We start from the raw sequence: 23,133 nt of genomic DNA on the forward strand, positions 1-23,133 counted from the left end.
GCTACAATGTCCCCCACAAAAAATTTCAAACTGATCTATGAGAAACAACATAGACAGGCTGCACAGACTACATTACGGTGCAGGGGAATGGATTTACAGAGCACACATCAATAACAGTGACCTCAGGTTGGAAGGAGAGACCAACAGCAGAAGGGCATATTGGTACATCCACAAAAAAGCCATTACTGCCCGGCTGTCAAACATCGACTGTGACCACAATTAATTTTTTCCTTTTGTTTACTTTATTTTCAACTGTGTATTCATTTTTTAATCATTTTGGTTTTATAAAAAAAAATAGAAACCAGATTTTCAATGCATCTATAACATTTTAAGGTAAAATTTCAAGTATTGACCATTCAACCATTTATTATAAAAATGAGCAACTTTGAAGATGTATCCATTACTATTATACACACAAGGAATATGTTTTGCACAAATGCAAAATTTTCATTTGATATATGTACATAAAATAAACAGTGACAAAGCAGCTCATGTGCAAAAGGTAAAAATGCTATGCATGAACAGCTATTTATATGTCAGACATAAGAACCTCTGATCCAAAAGAAAAAAAAACTAAAGTTAAGAAGCAAAAAATATTTAGTATTTCATTTTTTTAAAGAATTTTAACCTCCTAAGACCTAAACTCTTTCATGGCATGCATTTTTAATTTCTCTTTGCTGTTTGGGCTTTTTGGGACCTGATGAATGTAAAAAAATTACCTGATATTTTTTTTCCTAATTTTTGTTTTTGAGAAAAATGAGATCCACATAAGAGGACATTCTATTTAAATTTCGATAGAACAGTGGCAGTATAATGTCCTCGTAAGTGGATATCAGGCCCTTGTAGAGCAAACTTTAGTATTTTGGTCTAGACAAACCAAAATGTGATGTCCACTGATGTGGATGCCATGTCCTAGGAGGTTAAACTGAATGACTTCACAAATGATGCCACACACCCTGCGACCAAATGGACGAATATCTCAATTTAAGACATTATGAATTAATCTCTATAGTCTGTTACCTCTAGATTCTGTGAAGCTGACAATGACAATCGCACCAGTGTTATTTAGTTTAGCCTATTTAGTTGTAATTGTGAGTTTTACAAAGCTTGAATATACAAGTGGGACACGGGCACTGTGAAGTTACCCACTACTTTGTAGTGTTCTATTTCTAATGTCTTATGCCTGTCACCATTTTTTTGTTTCATCCATCTGAACAATCATGTGAAGCACAGTTTACAAAACATGTACTCTATAAGACTTAAAAGCAAGAACTGAGCCTATAAATCCACCACAATCGAGCCGTTTTCCCACAGATTTCTATACAACTGTCTCTAGCTGGCCCGACGCTTAGAAAGAACGCAGGTTTAAGTAATTTTAAACTATGTGCTTCTTTCACTTCTTTTATCTGCAGTCTATGTGAATGATTGATTTTTTTTTATTCAGTCTTTTGGTGCCATGTCCAAATTTTGGCATCAAACAAAGAATATTTTTTGAATATCTGCATGATTGTGAAATCAACATTTAAGAGAAAGATTTGGCTGTTAAATATCAGACCAACTGTTATCCTAAATTGGCTGATAAAAATTTAGATAATGAAATTCAATATCAATATATCCCCAATAATTTATAAAATATAATAACATTTTTTCAGTTTTTATGATGTATTTGTTTTCTTTGTACTCTTTTGGCTTTATGATTTGAACATTGAATTATTTTATCATTAAACTCAGTTTTGTTATGCACATGCCTGAAACACGAGTGTAGTATCATGTACCTTACATATGTATCTGTTGCTTTTACAACAGAAAACCTGAAAGAAATGCCAGAAAAGAGAGAAATGGCAGAAGTACCAGATGGTAAATGTGTACAAATAAGCAGAAGAGTGAAGGCGGGGGGGGCAGGCACAGTCACAGACAAGGCTGTTGCTTCTTCTTGTGCAGCAAAATCCATCATGTTACTGTTAGAGTCAGTTGTGTCTAGAGGCCACGAGTTCAACTGCTACATGCTTCTGTAGGTACTCAGCTGAAGAAGACCGATAATCAGCATCTTGTTCAATGATTTTCCAGCAGGACAGACACCATCTGCTACAGATTTTGTAGTTTTGTGGCTGCAAGAATTTGTATAACCTTAAAGCTATGCTATTAAACTAACATCCCTGGCTTTTGGCCTCAGTAACCAGCTGCTTTGCCTTTTTTCCTTTCATCAGACCATGCAGAGATACAGTTGTCCTCCTTTTCCACAGTGTTAACTACATTGTAGAAACGTGTTGCTGGTTGATGATTGTGTCCCTTTTTCTTAAGAGCCTCAATTACATCCTGAAGTACAAAGAGGAGAAGAGATTCAGATAGAACAAAAGCAAAATTTCTTATTGTGCTATCATTTAAATACACTGAATATTTACACGTACCTTTTCAAAGTTGGGTTCAAACTTTACTGCATTTTCAGAGTCGACATAAACAACTGGAGTATTAATTGCGTCCTTAAGGCTCTTTCCAAACCAAAGGTGGTTTATGAGCGCCTTGAAGAGAAATAGTAGAATACATTGCAGTCTTTCAGATGGGAAAGTGATGATTAAAGAATGGATTAGGGTGAAAATGCCTCTGACTACAATGTTTACTCTAACACCAAAGAGGTTTTGCATCATTTTATCTTCTGGACACGTACCGAGGCCATTCCAGTAGTGATCATATTCCCACCAGTCGATCCAATCACCAGTGTCTTTGACTGAGACTTCAGCAGAACTGGAGCCATAGAGGAGGGAGGCTGCTCTCCTGAGAAATACAACAAAAGCCTTGAGTGACAGCACAAAACTACAATCCACACTCATCACTGTTAGGAGAAAAATGATCACAAAATGATTGCTTCTGAATGATGTGAAGCAGAGGGTGAAGGGCATTTATTCAACCCTGACATGTGCCGTTTACTTTTGTTCAGCATCTGACATCAGACACTGATGGAAATGTTCACAGAACTATTTCTGTACAAAAAATATTCTAAAGTTCAGCCTAATACTTCAGCAGGCAACACTAATTAAGTGGATATCTATACATAGATATCCACTGAGAGTGTGGGGAGTGAGTTGGAGGGTGGGGTGGGCTGCTTTTAACTATGTAAAGCACTTTGTGCTACATTTTTTTTTTGTATGAAAAGTGCTTTATAAATAAAGATTGATTGATTGATTGATAGTTAGTCTCTCTTAGTACAAAGGACACTCTCCATATTGAGACTCAATAAAAAAAAACACTGTCTGTAAATGAGAAATTTCTTCTAATTTGAAAAATTGAAAGATATCCACAGCTCCTAAAGGTGTAAAAGGTGCTAAAGCTTCATATTAACTAGCTCTAGAATTTTTGCAAGGAATTTGTAGTTACACGGGATTTTGTCCCTCCATCACATAGATTCAAGCTGTCTTTTGTAAGTGCCTGTAAGCGCTGCTGCATTTTATTGAGGGAGGTTTTAGCTGAAGTGCAGTACAGCCGTAGCCATGAACCCCTGCTTTGGTACAGAAGAGCTTTTAGCATTTAGCTAACAATAGCATGCTAATTTTAGCTAAATGCTAAAATACCAACATGCTCACAACCTAACATGCTAATATTAAATATGCATTTTTATCAGGTATATAAATACCTCAGTTACATCAACATATGATACATCGACAGAAAAGTGCCAGTGTAGCTAAGTACTCACACGTGTTTGTACAGAAATATAGAAAGAAATTTCGAATATGTCTGGACCAATAATAATATCCAAATAGAAAATGATTTATTCAAATGCCCAACCACAAACACATAAAATGTGCCGCTAAGTAAACAGATTATTTCTAACCTTGGACAGCTTGGTATGTAGACTATTTGAAGTTGGCTAAATCTCTATTACAATTACTAGCAAAAACACCATTCTGTATTTAGTGGTGACTTAAACAATACACAGATGCAAATGTTGGTCACCTTTAAGTTAGGTATAGGTGGGGTACACTGAACGTGACATGTGAAACAAAAAAAAAGGAGAACGTAACGTCGCATTCGCAGAGGAATGATGGAAAAAAAACCATAAAAATTGCTGTATTAATAATATTAATAATCGCTGTATGTGTGACGATGTTTGTGCAAAGTTTTGTTCAGATTAGTCCACCGGTTAAGGAGGTGATAGGGTACATACAGACATATATACATAAATATGCTATAATCATTATAGTAAGTTGCAACCTTACGAATTGTTTTGGAACTGTGGAAATTTCTCTGTATTTATGTAACTACATCATAAGTGTGAAGTCTCTCCTTTGGGTCCCAAACTGTCCCAGTGACCTAGATGAGCAGCTGGCTGGCACTGGCATTACCTGATTTTGAGGAATATGTGTCTTAAGGTTACGGCAGCCTCATCTGAATCTTTGACATAATTACATAAAAGAAAAATATGTTGTGTCAGGAAAATGATTTCAGAACTGTGAGATAATAATAGGTCACAACAAGATGTGTTTACTTAGTTTATCTTGTTTATCTTGACGTAAGGTAGGATAACGTTTTGGAGGGTTTTTTGTATCAAGCTCCTGAGTCTCCCGTTGCTCCAGTTTAAAACTGGTCTCACAAGATTTGTCTAACAATGAGGCAGTGTTTCATTAATCCCACTGCTGAAAGGGAAAATAACAGTTACCACTAAAAAATAAACTCTTTGTGCCATTAGTAAAAAGCCATTGAAAGAATCCTCACTGTGCCACCTCTTCTGCCCAATGCTCTCCCGTGATTGCTTGAGTTTCATAAATATTAAATGTAAAATGGATCGTGCTGATCCTTTACCTGTAGAGATACTTTCAGCTCTTCTACAGAAGTCATACAACTGGTTGTTGAGGATGATTCCAGTACTTGGAGAGAAGACTTTGGAGCCAAATCTGTAAAGAAAACAACACTAAATCAACTAGATCTACACCCTGTGACACAGACAACACAAACTCATTCTGCAGTACAGCCATTGTACAAAGCAGCTTCTAAAAATAATCTCTTAAACCTTTTTAATCTTTCAGTTTCAAAGGAAGACACATTTTTGATAGCTGCTTCTGTGCGATTTTTTCAGTCGCGCGATTCAGCTCCTGCTCAAACTGTACGGTTGACTCGCAGGGGTTAGAAGTTCATAGGTCACGATGCAGGGTCTCACACTATACGGCCCGATGCTCTGATGCGACCTGAGTGCTCACACTGTGCGTACATAAAACGAAGGTTATAACAGAAATTCTGTCGCTCGCTCTCCCTCTCTGTCTTTCACTCACACAGACACGCACACCACCACCATCAACTTTGCTAAATTGCTAATGAAAAACATTGATCAGGCAGCTGTGATTGAGCAGCAGTGTAGATCCAACTATTTTCACGGTTGTTGTGGTCGTGATAATTTTGTGAGGCCACATCGAAAAGGCTCGGATGAGCTTTCCAAAGTTCTACAAGTTGTGCCTCCATCGCTTGTGTCCAGATCACACGCTGCACTGCCGTGCTGCGCCGTCTTTTTCGCTGACATTTGTGTTTGCGCGTGCGCAATGTGACAAACTGCGGTGACAGCCTCACGACGGTCGCGAGGATTTCAAACAGGTTTGAAATCCTCACGACCAAGCGATTGATGATCTGGAGCTGGTCGTGAGGTGTTAATCGCGTCTCGTTACCCCACGCATACTATACGACGCACGATGAAGGCCAAAATCGGGCCGATCGCCAAAACGGTCGCACGACTCAAAAATCGGCTCAAAATGGGCCAAAAATCGCACAGTGTAAGCCCAGCATAAGCCCAGCATAACAGTGAAACAGATTCATCCAGACACTGACATGTGGTTGATGCTGCTGGTGACAGACACAGCGGATCCATCTTCAGTCAGCACAGACACATGTGTGGTACCCATGCTCTCCAGATACGGAGTGATGCCGTAATACTGGAGATCGTGAGTCTTGTCGCTGCTGATCAAGATCCGTATGTTGTCTGCAAAGCTAACCTCTGTGAAATTCTTTGCCATCTGTTAGAAGTACAGATGGCAAAAAACAAACGCATTAGAGAAAATACAGGAATATCAAGACAAACAACAAATTAGAGCCAAATCTAAAAGGGGTTTGAGTTCATCTGCTTTTAGAACTCTTATTTGTTACTTAATTATTTCAAACATTACACCGCCTGTCAGAATTATCATGTTGAAATGAAAATGCAGATTTACGGGAGAAAGCACTCTATGCAGTAATGTGAAAAACTAAGTACACCCTTACTGCTTCCATAAGAATTAGGAAGGTAAGTAGCAGCCAGATGCTGTTAATCAAATGCACTTGATCAGATGTAACAGTGAGCACACATACATGTATAAAAGAAGACGTTTGCTAGTCTAGAGGGTTCCATTGCGTTAACACAATGCTACAATCTTCCCACGACTGGAAATTGCTGTAAATTTACCCTAAAGTCAAAGTGTGCATTGCTCAAAGAAATTGATATAAACTAGAGAAAACCTCTAAACTCACAGTACAGCGAGGAAAGACTAACACTAATGGCTTGTTTAGAAGGGTTGACAGAAGAAGGCCTCTTCTCCAAACCACCTCAACTTGAGTAGTAGTGGCTGTACTCTGAGCCCCTCCTGAGCTCCTCATCCTAACTCAGAGGCTAAGCACAGTCACCCTTCAGAGGAAGCTCATTTTCACTGCCTGTATCTCTTCCTTTCTCACTACCCAGAGCTTGTGATCATAGGTGAGAGTAGGAATCTATAGACTGAGCAGTAAATAGACAGTTTCGCTTTCACACTCAGATCTCTCTTCACCACAACAGACCGCTACATTTTCTGCTTCCAGAGGTGAGGCTGTATGTAGGCGTTTGGTTCAGCATGGATTGGACGACAGTCAGAGGCAGAGGCTTTGTTGGTGTGTTCCTCAGTTACTGAAACTGACTTTGGGTTCATGGAACATCACCAACACCAGAACTGACCAAAACCAAACACAGCATATCATCACAAACACCTCATAACGAACTGTCAAGCACAGTAGTGGAGGAGGGACGGTTTGGGCTTTGGTACCTTGTGAAGCATGTAAAAGGCAGACATTTATTTGCAAACGTTCAGTTTTGCAAATGTTCAGTCATGATCCAGACCCTAGAGAGGGCCAGATTCCTCCACAGTAATGTGAGAGACTGATAAAGCCGTATAGAAAATGATTGTTTTAAGATAGTGTTGCTAAAAGTGGTTCAACACACCACTGAATCATGGGATGTACTTAGTTTTCTACAAGACTGTACAGCAAAGGTCCTGCAAGTTCTTTTTCACATTACTGTACAGTGAAGGGGAAATAATTACTTGATCCCCTGATTAATTTGTAAGTTTACAAAGAAATGTCTCTAATTTATGGTACTTTTGTTTTAACGGAGACAGAATATCAACCAAACATCCAGAAAAAAAACAAAAAACAAAACACACATTACATAAAAGTTATAAACTGATTTGCCTGTTACTGAGTGAAATTAGTTTTGGTAAAACATGACTTTGTACTTTGTACTTTGTACTGTATTTTCAGATACTTACTTTATTTGAGTGGAACTTTGGATCTCGGATATGTTTCTTTAATCCATTGGAAAATTTGAAAGCTTCAATATAACGATGATAATATAATATTTTTTCAGCAGTCGTCTTGGGTTCTGAATTCATTTTATATCCTGAAAATATAGACAATTGTTATTTCTTTTATTTAAAAATATATTCTCACTGTATCACACTTGTAAAGATTTGATAGGACCTGTTTTTTCCATGCAAAAAACACCATATGCAACAACCAAGAAATGCAATAATTTGAACAGCTCAGCTCAAAAAATAAAATAATCCAAAAGCATCACTTCGTGATTTCAAAGTATAGATGATCAGAATCTCTGCAGTCAGTGTCTAACAGGAACCTTTCATGATGTTGAGGATGAAGCTGAGGATGATTCCTCCGGCAGGGGGCGGAGGGAAGTACATCTGGTACTCTCCCAAAGGAACAGCCCATGCATCAGTCACTGTAACTTTATATGAGGCCAAGTCCTGCAGTGTGAGTTTTCCTCCTGAGCAAAAACATTGAAACAAATGGTTCTGCTAAGTAAAACTGAACACAGTGCATCTCATAATCAAAACTTTTAATGGATCCAGACAGCCCACAGTGTAGCCTATGAGGGATCATGGCAGAGATTCACAGAGTCAATTGATTTGTTCATTTGTAATTAGTTCATTGTACCTGGCAGACATAGAAAATGGTCAGAAAAGAGAGCAGGATGAATCTTGTCTGACAATACCTTCTTTCTGTATGTCACTGATTAAATCCTTCGCTATTGTTCCGCTGTAAAACACATCTGGTCCCTCATTTGCGATCATCTCCAAAGTGTCAGCCAGTTTCTCAAATTTCACAGTATCACCGGCTTTAAGAAGGTTTCCGTTCTCGTCTGAATATAGTTTCCTAAAAGACAAAGACAGGGAGATAAAACATTAATTGCTTGCTCCTCATATTTTTGAACTCACATTGTCGACATATTTCATACCGCAGTGACTGGGTGCTGCTTGTATTGATGGTTGGGAGGTATAGACTTTGGACGTAAGGAAGAGGGAATCCTTCCCTGGCCAGTTTGATGGTCGGCTGAAAGAGGTCGGCCCACGGCAACTTCCCATAAAGCTGGTGTGCCTCTGCATAACCTCGAATTTCCCCAGGAACCCCAATCCATCTGCTATCTGATCACAGTAACACATACATTTACTCATGTTTTGAGTTTACTGTAACTCCTTTATCATCCATATGTAGCGCTTCTCTACTCTATCTGAGCACTCAAAGCGTTTTATACAACTTGTTCATTCACCCAATCACTTTGCTAGGTTTTTAGTGCTATCTAACTAACATGCATCCGTCGAGCTTCTCGATGGATGCATCAGAGAGCAACCTGGGGTTAGCATCTTGCCCAAGGATATTTGGCATGCAGACTGGAGCAGACTGGGATCGAAACAACCTTCCGGTTAGTAGGTGACCCGCTCTACTACCTGAGCTACAGCCACCCCATGTTTCTATTTGACTATTTGTTTTTACATGTCTACAGTTTTCCTGGTTTAATAATGTTTACACAATATAATTTACATACTTTACTTTCCATTTATGTCCGCCTACATTAACACTAAACTGCATAGAAGATTAATCACTTTGCTGTTCCAGCACGTGTGATCTTGCAGTGCCTTGGGTATGTAACCGCAGCTACATTCTGCAGATAAAATATATCTGCAGAATGGTCTGACAGGATCTGCTGCTTATGTCATGACAAACCACCAAACAGAAGTCTTTAAACTTTGAGCCCTGAGCTTGTAAATTCATTACTCAATGTGGAGCTTCTCAAGCTGGTAATTAGGCATGACACATGGAAAGATTAAAACAAGAAAGACAGCCTACAAAAGACGCAGGGGAATAAAAAACTGATGCAGAAGTCTTATAAAAGAAAAGCAGCCTACCTTTTTTTACTTGAATAGTGCTGTTACATGACTTAAGCAGGTCAGGGTTCAAGTTTGCAGGGGCGGTCTCTCTGGAATTGATGATTTTCACTTTACCTTTGAAAAGATGAGACATTATAACTTGATTCTTCCCGGCAGGCCTGAAGCGCTGCATTAGAATAAGGGGAGTGAGGGTGTCTTGTTACCAGAGACGTCCATAATTGTGAATATGGACCCCCCTCCGATACCAGCACTCTGTGGATTCATGATTGAGGTGCACAGCAGCGCAGCAATGGCGCCATCTACTGGCGAGCCGCCTTTCTGAAGAATGTCCCTAAATGAACAGAAGAATGTCCTTCATCACTTTGCGTTCCTATTTTCGTTGTCGAGTGCGCCTTAAAAGTAGGGCAATGTTTATGTTTTGCATAGACCGCAGTTTTGCAAATCACCTCCATTTTCCTCTCTTATGAAATGTTACATGGTTATGTAATCGCATACTTATAGAGAAAATAGAGAAACACCATAATCCTCCACTTCCGTGATGATGATTATCCTGGTTAAGATCCCCAAAATGTTTTAGTGTTTGCCAAACTTTGGTTAAGAAAACCAGCATATTTTGCCTTAGTTGGAACATAGTAAAGACAGCAATTTGGTTGAAAAGTTTCAAATGTCACTCACCGTCCGATCTCTGAACATCTCCCTGAGTCTGCGGCCACTGCAGCTTTCGAGAAAGTGCCAGTTGGGCATTTGCGTCTCGCAAGTACAGCAATACACACAATTATAGCAACCAAGCAGAGTAGTATCAGTGCGCAACAAGTGTACACTCTTGCCTTAGACCTCGCCATGGCTGTTGTTTCTCTGTGTCACCACTTCATCTGACCGACTACTTCTCTAAAATTTTACAACCTGATGAATAAATTGGGACGTGCCTGGCTCCACCCACAACGATAAGCGCGCGGAGAGGAGGACAGGAAAGAAACCAGCTGCTGATCCAGTCTCAGAACTTTGCGCAGAGAAATCATGGAGTTGATAGAGTCGAGTAGCTCGATAAAACGTGCTTATTAAAAAAATAGTATAGCATTTTGGGATTTGCTGGAGATGCACAAAAACATTACAGCTTAAATCGTCAAGAATATGAGGTTTCATGGGAGGAGGGGGGGGGTTCTTCTTTTAGTCTGGAAGCTGTTTTTTTTGTGTGATATCTTCACAAGTGTTTAAGAAAATGTCTGCCTTTTACATAAACCAGCCAGGGCCTGTCACAATGATATTCAGGAAGAAGTCGCAGGTAACAGTGTCCTATCATGTTACTATATGTTGTTGTGCTTGTTCTACAAGTGAGGCTCGTTTAGAAAGGAGAGTGCACGGCTGTAGATTTCCCTGTGGTGGAGCCCAGAATGATTGTACGGTGTCCAGCTTTTGTTTTAACGACAGGAACATATATTATAGACATACTCCAGATCTCCAAAATAACCTTCTTTTGGACCTTATTGCAAGCTTCAAAAATATGATAAAGCTGACAGATGTGCTCTGGAAAGTAAAAATGATTTCATCATCACTAAAATGTGTTTGCAAAAGAATTTGCAAAGTCATGCCGATTCATCACGAAACACTGAATCAAACTCCTTTATAAGTTAAAAGTATCCCTATTAGTATTGGTATTGGCAATAGTGGCCCTGTATTTACTTGGTTTCAGATCAATACCAAAATGTATTGTATTGCACAGCACTACCAAACTCTCAAACCACAGGCGATGGGCGAGCAATGAGAAGGACCTCCCAGCTCAGTGAAGAGATTATGAGACAAAAAATGGATTTAAGTCAATATTACCTTCAAGGTAAAGTAATCGCCCATGGCAAATTTGGAAACTGTTGGCAGTTGACTATCTTCAACACATCTGCATTTGTTTTGCAATATTCAAATAGGCTCATGTGTTAAAACTACCTGTGCAAGCTCAAAGTACTTCCCAAAGTCTGCATAGGCCCATCTGCTCAGTGTCCTCCTCAGTCACGCTGGTTACCATGATTTCTGGTACGGTTCAGTTTAACTTACACCCACAGTGTATCAGTGGAATTCAGCTGTGTGTGTGTGTGTATCAGTGGACATAATTTTATACATAAAGGTTGGAGTGTGGCTATGAAGAAAGCTTTTCTTTAAAAAAAAAGTTTAGGGACAGTTTAGGACATAATTACAAAACTTGTCCCATCCTGACGACCTCTTCCACTGTGATCTGGACCAATCTGTATTTTGTCTCTTCTACACCCTTCAACTTTAACTTAAGTATGTGAAATATACTTTTATCAAGATTAAAGAGAGTACTGCTTGTTACTGACTTTAATGTAAATTAACTTTACTGTTAACATTCCTCGTCTTTTACTTTGAAAGGTACAAATAGAAATAGTATTGGACATTCCTTTCTTTGCTACAGGCCGGGTGGGCTCCTAGTAAAGTTTGCAGTATTTACATCAGTGTTATCTGAAGCCTGTCCATCACAGACAGTGAAGCCACCCATTGGATCTTTTAATGAATTTATTCGATGGTTCTTGGTTCCAGTCAGCTCTGTACATTTATTCGCCCCAGTCTTGGTTCCTGTATGACTGTAGCACTGTAGCACACACACAGTGAAAGGGAGGAAAAAACACACAGTCGGTAGTTCACCGACACAGATACAGAGGAACCATCTCCCACAGAGTGTGCACTCAGTTTAGTAGAAACTGAAGCATAAGTTACATGACTCTTCTATAATTAACACATCAACTGTGAGCATTCCCTATTTCCCTTACCTCTCTCTCATGTTGGCCACACACCTGAGACTATTCAGACAGATCTGTTGATCACAGATAATTATGTTGTTTTCTAAAGCAAACTTGCATTTGACAACTGAAGAGCATTTTAGGCCAGTAAGTTTCTTTCTGGAATCAGTGGGCCATTCAGAGTTCATTGATGCACGCTCATTAAATGAGACCACCTCTTCCTTAAAAATCAAGTCTGCCAACTTTGACAAGAAATAAGTCGAAACACAAGCATTAAAAAAAAAGTAATAAGAAAAATGTATGGATTTATTTGAACTGAAGAAAGATGAAAAGCATTCAGTTATGTTACACGCAATAACTCCATTTGATGTTACATCTTTATGATATGTGTGATCAGCAGTGTTGGTCAAGTTACTTGAAAAAAGTAATCGGTAACTAATTACTGATTACTTCCCCCAAAAAGTAATCCCGTTACTTTACTGATTACTTATTTTGAAAAGTAATTAATTACTTAGTTACTTAGTTACTTTTTAAAAACCCGATTTACAACCTGAATAGGTGATAAAGTGATAGATCTTTCAGCCCAATTCTACTTTTTCTGCATAATCCATCATACAAAATGCAATCAAATGGAAAAGTCTCTTTTTTTAACTTGTTTTATCAGTTTTAATCTTTTAACTTTATGCATCAAGCAAAAATTTAATTATATGCACCATTCTCTGACTTGAAGAAATTAGTTTAACATTGAAACCTATTTTCTACACATTCCAGCACATAAAATAAAATATTTTTTGTGTTTACACTCACTCTTTCAAATAGATGCAAGTAAAACACAGCAGAAAATAAATAAAGTCAAAGACTCAGCGGTCCTGTTGCTCTATTTTCACCTGTAAAGCAGGACTAGGGTAGGCAGAGGTTTACCCTGGTGCAGGTGTGCCGCGGTCAGTGGAAGAATCCGCGAGTTTCTCTGTGAATTTCCCATTACGTCGTTGCGCGCTCGGTGCTTGCTCGGAAGTTTAGGGGGTTTTTTCGCTGTAAAAAGAAGTTTTCTTCCCACGCACAACGGACGCTAATGTTTTTGTCACTTTTTATGGAATCAAACTCAAAGTAAGGTCAGTACTTCCACGCTTTAAACGCTGCACGCTCATACTCTCTCCCACAATCGATATGTGATTCATTGTTGATCTGCACACAGCTGTTGTCACTAACGGGGCACTCGCTTACGTCACTGTCGTGAGACAAGAACTAACAGACTTAAAAACTCCTTTGTCCCACACGCCATCAAACTGTTTAACTCCTCTCTGGAGGGGAGAGGGAGGGGAAACAGGAGGACAAAGGAGGGGGGAACAACTAAGCTGTAGTGCCTCTTCACTTCACTGTGCAATACCTTTTGTGCAATACTTTTGTTAATAGTCAATGGTGCAATAGACCTCAATGCTTGAAATGTGCAATTCACTTGTATTTTTATTTTTATTCCTATTTATTCTATTTATCCCCTTCGTATATCTTATTTATATATGTCTCTGTATTTATATATATGTGTGTGTGTGTGTGTGTGTATGTATGTATATATATATATATATATATATATATATATATATATTAGGGGTGCAACGATATTCGTATCGATATTGAACCGTTCGATACAGTGCTTTCGGTTCGGTACGCATATGTATCGAACAATACAAAATTTGTAATTTATTTTATCAACTTTCCTTCTGACGATGCTGTCTGTGTTGAGCGCTCAGTGAATCTACGTTCGACTACTCCGCCTAGGCTCGACAGTGCAGCCTAGGCGGAGTAGTCGAACGCAGATTCACTGAGCGCTCAACACAGACAGCATCGTCAGAAGGAAGAGCGCAGGGTAAGCTAGCGAGACAGAAGTTAAGCTCTCCTTGTAACATGGACCCTCATTCAGATCTGGCGTTTGGAATTATTTTGGTTTTCATGTGACGTATGACCCTGAAGGTAAGCGAGTCATGGACTAAAGTAAAACAGTATGTTGGATGTGCCACGCAATGCTCAATTACATGGATGGGAACTAGTGTGTTAGCGCAGTTAGCTCGTTAACGTGTTGGCCGTCTAGCCCCATGCACGGGGCGATCGGCGGTAGCTCGTTAACGGAGATTTGCCGTGTTGTGGCATTAAGGTCATTTCAACGAGATTAACGCTGACAGCACTAGTGGGAACACAACGAATATGACTGCACATTTACGCCGACATCATCCTAGTGCAAAGACAAGTGGAAGCAGACAAAAATAAGCAAGCATGCTACTAACTTTAGCCGAGTCATTTAGACAGCTGTTAGCACATGATTCTCCTTATATATGTTTAATATGCTGCTGAGAATATAGCCCAGAAGAAGCGGATAGTATAGCTTTTATTTTGGAAAGAGACATTTCTCTGTAATAAACTCTCTTTTCCAAAGATGAGTGATTCCTCAATCAGATACAGGGCTCGCAATATCGCTAGCCCGACGTCCCGGGACTAGCGATTTTTTTTCAGTCGGGCTACCAAAATCTATCGCTGCCCTGCCCGTAGGAAGGAAAAATATATGTCAATGCTTTTGCATTCTTTCAGAAATGTAGCTGGGTAATTATGTCATTGGCATCGGTGAGCCACTGTCAATATGTGACATATTGCAATCGCGTTTGAATTTGCGCTTGTTTTTTGCTTTCACTTTGCAATCGCGCGAACTGTGTATAGAGAGCGACAGCACTGATCTGTGAGTGATGATAATTTGTGCACCAATTCCTCTGACATCGTCTTATTAATCGTTAGCTTACTATGCAAACATGACAAGTGAAATCTCCCGCAGCAAGCTTAAACATGTGAGAGGTTGATCGCGCAGAGAATCGCTGAGCTTATGTGAGTGCGTGTATAAAAGCAGCACGATATATATTTGACTACGATGACCTGGATGACTGAGAACCTTCACAGACAGATATATATTTTAGTTCTGCTGAGCCAAATAAGACAGGTCAGGGTGAAGAAGTGACAGCCAAAGAAAAGCTTACCACAAAACGGAGAAGTTATGACAAATCAGACTATAAGGCAAAAAGAAAGTGCAGCTTTATGGTTTCATGGACAAAAGAATTTCTGTGGCTGCAATATGACGAGCTAAATAACCAGGGCTGCACATAAGTGGTCCGCAGGTGCGCATTCGCTGTCAAAATAAAAAACACGCACAAGGGTTAGGGTTAAATTTAAAAACTGTACTTTTGAGTTAAAATATATATTTATAATTTTAATAAATGACAAATTAAAAAGGCATGAACATTTTTTTTAGTATCGAAAAAATATCGAACCGTGACACCAAAGTATCGAACCGAACCGAACCGTGAATTTTGTGTATCGTTGCACCCCTAATATATATATATATAATATTCTGTAACTGTAACTTCTGTCGGTGCTGTGCTTTTGGAAACCGAATTTCCCAGAGGAACCCACCCGAGGGATTAATAAAGTTTTATCTTATCTTATCTTATCTTATCTTACATTCTCGCAAAAAATCACAGTTTTAGTAACGCAGTAACGCAGCGTTCCTACGGGAAAGTAACGGTAATCTAATTACCATTTTTGCAATAGTAATCCCTTACTTTACTCGTTACTTGAAAAAGGTAATCAGATTACAGTAACGCGTTACTGCCCATCTCTGGTGATCAGTGGGAGCAGATGACTCCTCAATGCCTCATTGAAAGACCGTGTGGTTCATTAAACATGCATCTCCCTCCCACCATCACCACCAAAGAATATTGTAAATACAATGCAGCAAACAAAGTGGTGGCCTTCCTGTACCGTGTCACATTTCTGCAGTTTCAGAACCTCAATAGAAGCCCCACATGGACCAGAAGAGTGGTTTTCTTTGTCATCACTTACCTTCCTTAGGTTTTTGTTTCTCCTATGCCAAACAAGAATCTATTAAAGATCCTTTTTTGTCTACTCTGACACATCTGAGTAGATGGGGCGATCGTGGCTCAAGAGTTGGAAGTTCGCCTTGTAATCGGAAGGTTGCCGGTTTGAGCCCCGGCTTGGACAGTCTCGTTCGTTGTGTTCTTGGGCAAGACACTTTGTGAAATGCTGGAAAGAGTAACTGAGGAAAACAAAGACATGTTCTTATTAGGAGACTTTAATATCAATTGGTCAGCTCCTTCTTGTCCTTTAAGGAAAAAGATAAGTTCATCAGCGTCAGCTTGTTGCCTGTCTCAGATGATCACCATTCCCACCCGGGTCACGGTCAACGCAGGAGGTCATAGGTCATCATCATGTATTGATCATATATATACAAATGTTCCTGAGCATTGCTCTAATATTGTTTCTATTCCAGTTGGTTATAGTGACCATAATCTTGTAGGTTTGACCAAGAAAATGAAACCACTGAAAACTGCACAAAAGATTATTTTTCATAGATCATACAAAAATTTTAATGCAGATAAGTATATTAATGACGTAAAAGAAATTCACTGGACTGACATCTGCCTCGAGAGTGACCCTGATATGGCATTATCTATGTTTATTGAAAACTTTTGCTACCTGGCTGACAAACATGCCCCCTTAAAAAGATTTACTGTTAAAAAGAACTACGCACCTTGGTTAGATAATGAACTTAAGGTTGCAATGTCAGAAAGGGATATAGCAAAAGCAAAAGCACATAAGTCTCTCAGTCCACAAGAGTGGGCAAGATATCGCGAGTTAAGAAATCAAGTAACTAAATTGAATAGGCGCAAGAAGAAAGAATATTATCAACTTAAGCTCAAGGAGGCCAATAAGGACAGCAAAAAGGTGTGGAAAGTTTTAAATAATATAATGGGTAGAGATCTTGCTCCGGTGATGTCTCACATCTACACGGGTGGTACGTTTATAAGTAAAGCTAAGGACATAGCCAATTATTTTGTGAATTATTACAGCAATAAAATAACAAATTTAAAATCTAATATGAGCAGAGGTGATCCCACCTTATCACGTCGTCTTATACAGGATGTTATCATGAATAATAAGCAATGCCAATTTAAGTTTGAGGCAGTGAGTGTTGAGATGGTAGAGCGCTTATTGATATCACTTCCTGACGATACATCCTCCGGCTCTGATAACACAGACAGTAAACTGCTCAAAGTTGCAGCCAAGTTTGTGTCCCTTCCTATATGTCACATATTTAATAGATCTTTGGCATGCAGCTTATTTCCATTGCAGTGGAAAGAATCGAAAATAATTCCCATTCCTAAAAACAAGAATGACGTTTTTGATGGTGTCAATAGCAGACCTATTAGTCTACTCCCCGTTCTAAGTAAAATTATGGAGAGGATTGTCTATGAACAAATTCAACATTACCTAACAGAAAATCAGTTACTCAATCAGCTTCAACATGCCTACAAACCTGGTTATTCCACCAGTTCAGCTCTTATTCACATGACAGATAACTGGTATAAATATCTAGATAATGGGAATTTGGCCGGGGTGGTATTTTTGGATTTTAGTGCTGCATTTGATTTGATAAATCATGATCTTTTGATAGATAAACTAAAATGTTATGGATTTTCACCAGCTGCTTTGTGCTGGATGGAAAGTTATTTGTCTGGAAGAAGGCAAAAGTTTTATTATAATGGTTATTTCTCAGAGGGCTGTGAAATGAACTGTGGTCTACCCCAAGGCAGCTGCCTCGGTCCACTTCTCTACTCAGTCTTTACAAATGATTTGCCGTATTTCCTGGATAAATCTCATCTTGTAATGTATGCTGATGATTCCACCATGTTTTATTCAGCCAGTAGCCACTCTGAATTGACAAGCATATTACAACTAGATTTGCTGAACGTGTTTGATTGGATAAGTAAAAACAACATGATTTTAAACGTGTCGAAATCCAAATCCATGTTAATAGGAAGTAGAGTACGCTTAGTCAACAGCCCACAACTAAATCTTTCCATAGCTGGATCAGTATTACAACAGGTCACCCAGATTAAATTACTTGGTGTTACCATAAACCACCACCTTTCATGGTCTCAGCACATCAACTCTGTTATTAAGAAAATGGGACAGGGCATAGCTATAGCTAGGAAATGCTCTTTTTATATCATTTCTTCAATTATGAAAGATGTCATTAATGCACTAGTATTATCTCATCTAGAGTACTGCTCAATCATTTGGTCAGCAGCTAATAAGACAGATCTGAACAGACTTCAGTTAGTCCAAAATAGGGCGGCCAGATTAGTGTTAAGGTGTTCATATTATACAAGTATTGATAAAATGCACGATAAACTTTCTTGGCTTTCTGTACAAGCTAAATTATACTATGGCTTACTTGTATTTTTAAAGAAAGCAATACTGGGTAAACACACCACACTTTTTTTATGCTCAGTTGCAGTATCCAGATGAAATACATAATCATGCCACACGATTTTCAACTATCCACAATTTAGTAACTCCTCGAGTTAAAAGTAACTTTTTGAAAAACTCTGTTATATTTAGAGCATCTTTTCAGTGGAATAAGTTGCCTTATGCAATTAGAGAATTGGCTTCTATTCATAATTTTAAAAATCACCTAAAAGCCTATTTAGGCAGTTTTTAATTTATTTGTAAAAATTGTAGAGGGTAATGTCACTTGTAATGGAAATTGTGTGTTTTGTTTGAGTGTTTTGTTTTTTATATAATTTTTAATATTCACATGTTTACATTTTCAGAATTGTAAAACCTTATTGTGGATGTAAAAGCCAAATTATGTAAATGGCCTGCATTTGTATAGCGCTTTTCTAGTCCATAGCGCTTTACACTACATTCAGTCATTCACCCATTCACACACTGGCGATAGCAAGCTACATTGTAGCCACAGCTGCCCTGGGGCGCACTGACAGAGGCGAGGCTGCCGGACACAGGCGCCACCAGGCCCTCTGACCACCACCAGTAGGCAAACATGGGGTTAGTATCTTGCCCAAGGATATTTGGCATGCAGCCAGGATGCAGCCTGGGATCGAACCACCGACCTTCTGATTAGTGGCTGACCTGCTCTGCCACCTGAGCTACAGCCACCCTGTGGACAATTTGCATCCAACTCATTGTGTAACATTTTATTTGGTGGTATTTGATGGTTTGGGCCCCAGGAAGACTAGCAACCACTGTTGTGGAAGCTAATGGGGTTCCTTATAAATAAACAAATAAACACTTCACCCGTTGCCTACTGGTGGTGGTCAGAGGGCCCGGTGGCGCCAGTGTTGGCAACCTCGCCTCTGTCAGTGCGCCCCAGGGTGGCTGTGGCTACAATGTAGCTTGCCATCACCAGTGTGTGAATGGGTGGATGACTGGATGTGTAAAGCGCTTTGGGGTCCTAGGGACTAGTAAAGCGCTATATAAATACAGACCATTTACATCTGAGTAAAGTGCTCAGGCATTGAAATTAAGTTTTAATTCACACGGAAAATACCAGATTCATTCACTATCTGTGTATAAAAGGCTCTGGGATTTTATGTTCTGCAATATTGTGTGGGGTGGAGCCATAGGAAATGACGTAGGCGGAAGTTTAGGGTACCGCACTGCTAATCCAAAAGGGGAGATTGGCTGTGTCCCAATTAAGAGACTGCACGCTTGAAGTACGCGCACTACGCGTACTACGTACGGTGCGTACTATAAGTACGAGAAGTGCGGAAGTGAGAGGCTTGTGAAATGGGACGGTATACGCTTCGTCGCGCTGTTCAGGTTGCCTAGCAACCATGATACTAACCGCGAGACACGTTACATACAGCTTTGTTTGACAGAAATGAAGGAGAAAAATGTTTTGTTAGTCATTCATTTTTGTCATGACATCACTTTGATTAGTTGAGTATCTGAGGCTGAGACCACGGGACTGTAAAACATGATTGTTGAGCTTCATTTCTGTGCTGAACAGTCATTTAAGATTAGTTAGTAAATAACAATTAGTTAATGTTGTTCATGAGACTAAAGTCAACTCATTGTGGCAATGTAAATATAATATGGCCAATATTATAGTATTGTCAGATATATATATATATATATATATATATATCACTGATTTTCAGCTTGTTGTGTTTGTGGATATATGACTGACTTTAATTATTAAACATTCGCACATAAATAAGTGACGTCATATTCAGTACTTTTGACAGTTCACTTTTTGGCCGCTCCATCTTATTAGGGAAAATCCATATACATAAATGTAAATTTCAAAACTCAACCCCATCATTTAATTTGTTTTTGATTGAAATTGAATATTACTTAAACTCTCTTAAATTAACTTCCAATAAAAAAGGTTTATCATTGATTGAAATTCGTTCAGAAATGTTTAACGAATGAGCTGTCACAACTTTCAAGTACAAAGTTGTTATGAAGTCTGTCACATTCCCCCCCCCTTTTTTTTTTATCCTTTATTTATTTATCCTTCTTATTTCATTGTACTGTATATTGTTACTCTTATTTGCCTTGTATGTCTACTGTACAAACTGAACTGGAATGACTGACTGTTCGCTTTATGATTTCAATAAAGTTTGGAGAGAAAAAAAACAACCTCTTCGGCTGCTCCCTTCTGCCATATTTTGCGGCGGAGAAGCCCTTCTCCCCAGCACGCATGCGCAGGTTGACCGCATCTCTCTGAGAGTGTGGGCACTAAAATCACAGTGATGAGAACAACAATCAAGATTTATCTGATGAAACAGTGAAGAAGCAAAGATGATGGGTGTGGTCTGTGTTATCATAATCTCTCATTGCCCAAAACAAATGTCTATTTGAGACAGACAATAAAGCCTCATCTTATCTTAATTGAACAATAGATTAGAAATTAGAAAAGGTATTTCCTGCATTTTTACTCAGTTCACTGATTCTTATGGAAAGATGTCACACCTATGGCCTTGACTACAACAGAGTCAATACCTTAATCTCGCAGATGCCAGTTCCATGACAGTCACAAGTGACTATCCCATCAGGGGAGGACCCCATGTATGGCCACTTGGGGTTCAGCCAGAGACCGCTGTCCATACATGAGAAGCCTGCATGCTCCTGGCTCATAAGCTTCTCATATGCTCCTCTGGCTTGTGCTTCATGTTTGCATCCATAACTATAAACAGTACACATGCCAAACATGAAAAGGAAATTATTACTTAGTATTGGATGTGTAAAACAGTAAAGTGATGTATTATACAATATGCCATTACCCTAAACTATACTTAGTTCTTACCCTGTATAACCCTAGCCGTATAAGCCTATAACTAACCTCCATCTTCATAACACTTTTTTAGTTACAGTTATGGACAGTTTCATACCCCAAATCTTAACTCTGCCTTACCCTACATCAAACCCTAAATACCTTGTAGCAGCTGTGGTGAACCTATATGCCTCTGGATAGCATATGGCCTTGATCAAGCTCTTTGATGGTTGCTGGGGGTTGGTCTTAAGAACTTGTTTCAGCTTAGAGGCAGTTACGCGTCCAGCTCTTTGCCTAAACCAAATACTGCTTGCACTCTGACTTCGAGTCGCCCTCTCTACAGCCTGGACTTGGGACAGGGTGAGCTCTTCAAGCTGGAAGTCCAGGCATAGCTCTTCAAGGTCTTTGGGGGGGAGCTGCAGTGTCTCTGGTGTTCTGTACTCAGGCACAGTTTTAGGAAGCATGCTAGACTGGGGGACAAATTCTTTGTGGTAAGGTTCCCTAGACATCAGTGCTGCACTCCTTGGACAGTTTTTGCTTAAACTCTCAAAAAACCTACAGTATGTCTCTGAATCTCTCTGCACTCTTGGGCATGGAAGTGATTTCCCAACCTTTTGTGTACTTGTGCAGCCATCAATGGAACACTCAAGCTTTCGTTTTTTTGACTTTGCTGAAGAGAAGTCAATCAGAGTTACTGGGCAAGCAGGAATCTGGAAAAATTAAGCCAAAGAAGATCATTAAAATTTAAAAAGCTCTTTTCCAAAACGCTATATATGCCCGGCTTGATTAGATCTACCAGGAGCTTGAAGCCCCCGCCGGTATAGCCTACAGGGTCATTGAGGCACTCAAGCTTCCCCACCACGACAAGGTAGCAGTATAGGGGAAGATATTTTATCCTACTGTCACATGAAGTCCCAATATAACATTCTTTATCCTACATTTTGCTTTTTGGCTTACCTTTTTAACATGAGATGGCATCAGCCACTTGCACTGCTCTGATGTGCATGTCGCTCTCATTTTCACCCCAGCTTCAACTGCAAAAAGAACAGCTCCAACGTGCGAGCATGATTCTGATAGTCTGGAAATAGAGCACATAATCTTTTTAACATGAAATGCAATATTTACAGTACATTTTGATGATGCATAGCTTACTAATACTAATGTGCAATGGCACTTTATTTGAAGTAACATGTTTATTCATTAACTCTTTCTCAACAGCCTATAGAGAAATCATTATCTAGGTGATGACATGACTGAATAGTTCTACCCTCTATCTGAAAAATGCATCTGAGTGTCATGAGGGATCTAAGGCAATCACACAAATTCTTAGCTGATGAATTCTTAGCTAAAAGAAAACACTCTCTCCCCACTACTACTGAAGTACACCTGCAAAATGCTAGCAGTGCCCTATGCGTATATGTGTGTGTGTGTGTGTGTGTGTGTGTGTGTGTGTGTGTGTGTTCTCATTGCAATAACATCCTACTTAATTAGGCTACTAACCCTGCCATACAATTGCAATGGGCTGCAATCACTTCTCCATCCTCCTTTGCAATTACCCAAGTCTTCAGAGGTGTCTCGTTAGACCTCTGAGAATGGTTTACCTTGAAACAAACAACTGTCACTCTAACGAAGTCCTAAGGATTTGGCATGTTTGTTGACGTTAAAGCCGCTAACGCTAACTGTTAGCGTGTTTAAGATAAAGCAATATAAGAACAAACACTCACCCTTGCAAACACCAAACTGTATCCATCACGGAGACGTTTTGTTCCAAGGTTGTGGACCCACCCGCTGACAAAAAAAT

At 39.3% G+C, this 23,133-nt stretch overlaps 2 protein-coding genes across 5 annotated transcripts; both read right to left on the bottom strand.

The window, feature by feature from the left end:
* Positions 1 to 1,674: 1,674 nt before the first annotated feature.
* LOC120726166 (glutathione hydrolase 5 proenzyme-like) lies at positions 1,675 to 10,426 on the bottom strand. Its single transcript, XM_040019539.1, has 12 exons — positions 10,119 to 10,426; positions 9,647 to 9,774; positions 9,462 to 9,557; positions 8,513 to 8,699; positions 8,270 to 8,430; positions 7,895 to 8,041; positions 7,530 to 7,660; positions 5,809 to 5,993; positions 4,795 to 4,886; positions 2,666 to 2,772; positions 2,409 to 2,519; positions 1,675 to 2,316 (listed from the first exon to the last, which is right to left on the bottom strand). Exons 1-12 carry the CDS (start codon positions 10,283 to 10,285, stop codon positions 2,170 to 2,172), a joined length of 1,659 nt encoding a protein of 552 aa, XP_039875473.1. The 5' UTR covers positions 10,286 to 10,426; the 3' UTR covers positions 1,675 to 2,169.
* Positions 10,427 to 20,603: 10,177 nt separating this feature from the next.
* Positions 20,604 to 23,100, bottom strand: LOC120726167. Of its 4 annotated transcripts, none has more exons than XM_040019541.1 (5): positions 23,057 to 23,100; positions 22,290 to 22,410; positions 21,495 to 22,042; positions 21,062 to 21,245; positions 20,604 to 20,797 (listed from the first exon to the last, which is right to left on the bottom strand). In XM_040019541.1, exons 1-5 carry the CDS (start codon positions 23,080 to 23,082, stop codon positions 20,606 to 20,608), a joined length of 1,071 nt encoding a protein of 356 aa, XP_039875475.1. In that variant the 5' UTR covers positions 23,083 to 23,100; the 3' UTR covers positions 20,604 to 20,605. The 4 variants fall into 4 exon arrangements, 3 of the variants coding, with proteins under 3 accessions (XP_039875475.1, XP_039875476.1, XP_039875474.1); XM_040019542.1 differs by lacking the exon at positions 23,057 to 23,100 and adding an exon at positions 22,833 to 23,029; XM_040019540.1 differs by lacking the exon at positions 23,057 to 23,100 and having other exon boundaries at positions 22,290 to 23,029.
* Positions 23,101 to 23,133: the final 33 nt, after the last annotated feature.

The sequence above is a fragment of the Simochromis diagramma genome, unplaced genomic scaffold (assembly GCF_900408965.1).
Source record: "Simochromis diagramma unplaced genomic scaffold, fSimDia1.1 OVJJ01000822.1, whole genome shotgun sequence".
Lineage (NCBI taxonomy): Eukaryota > Metazoa > Chordata > Actinopteri > Cichliformes > Cichlidae > Simochromis > Simochromis diagramma.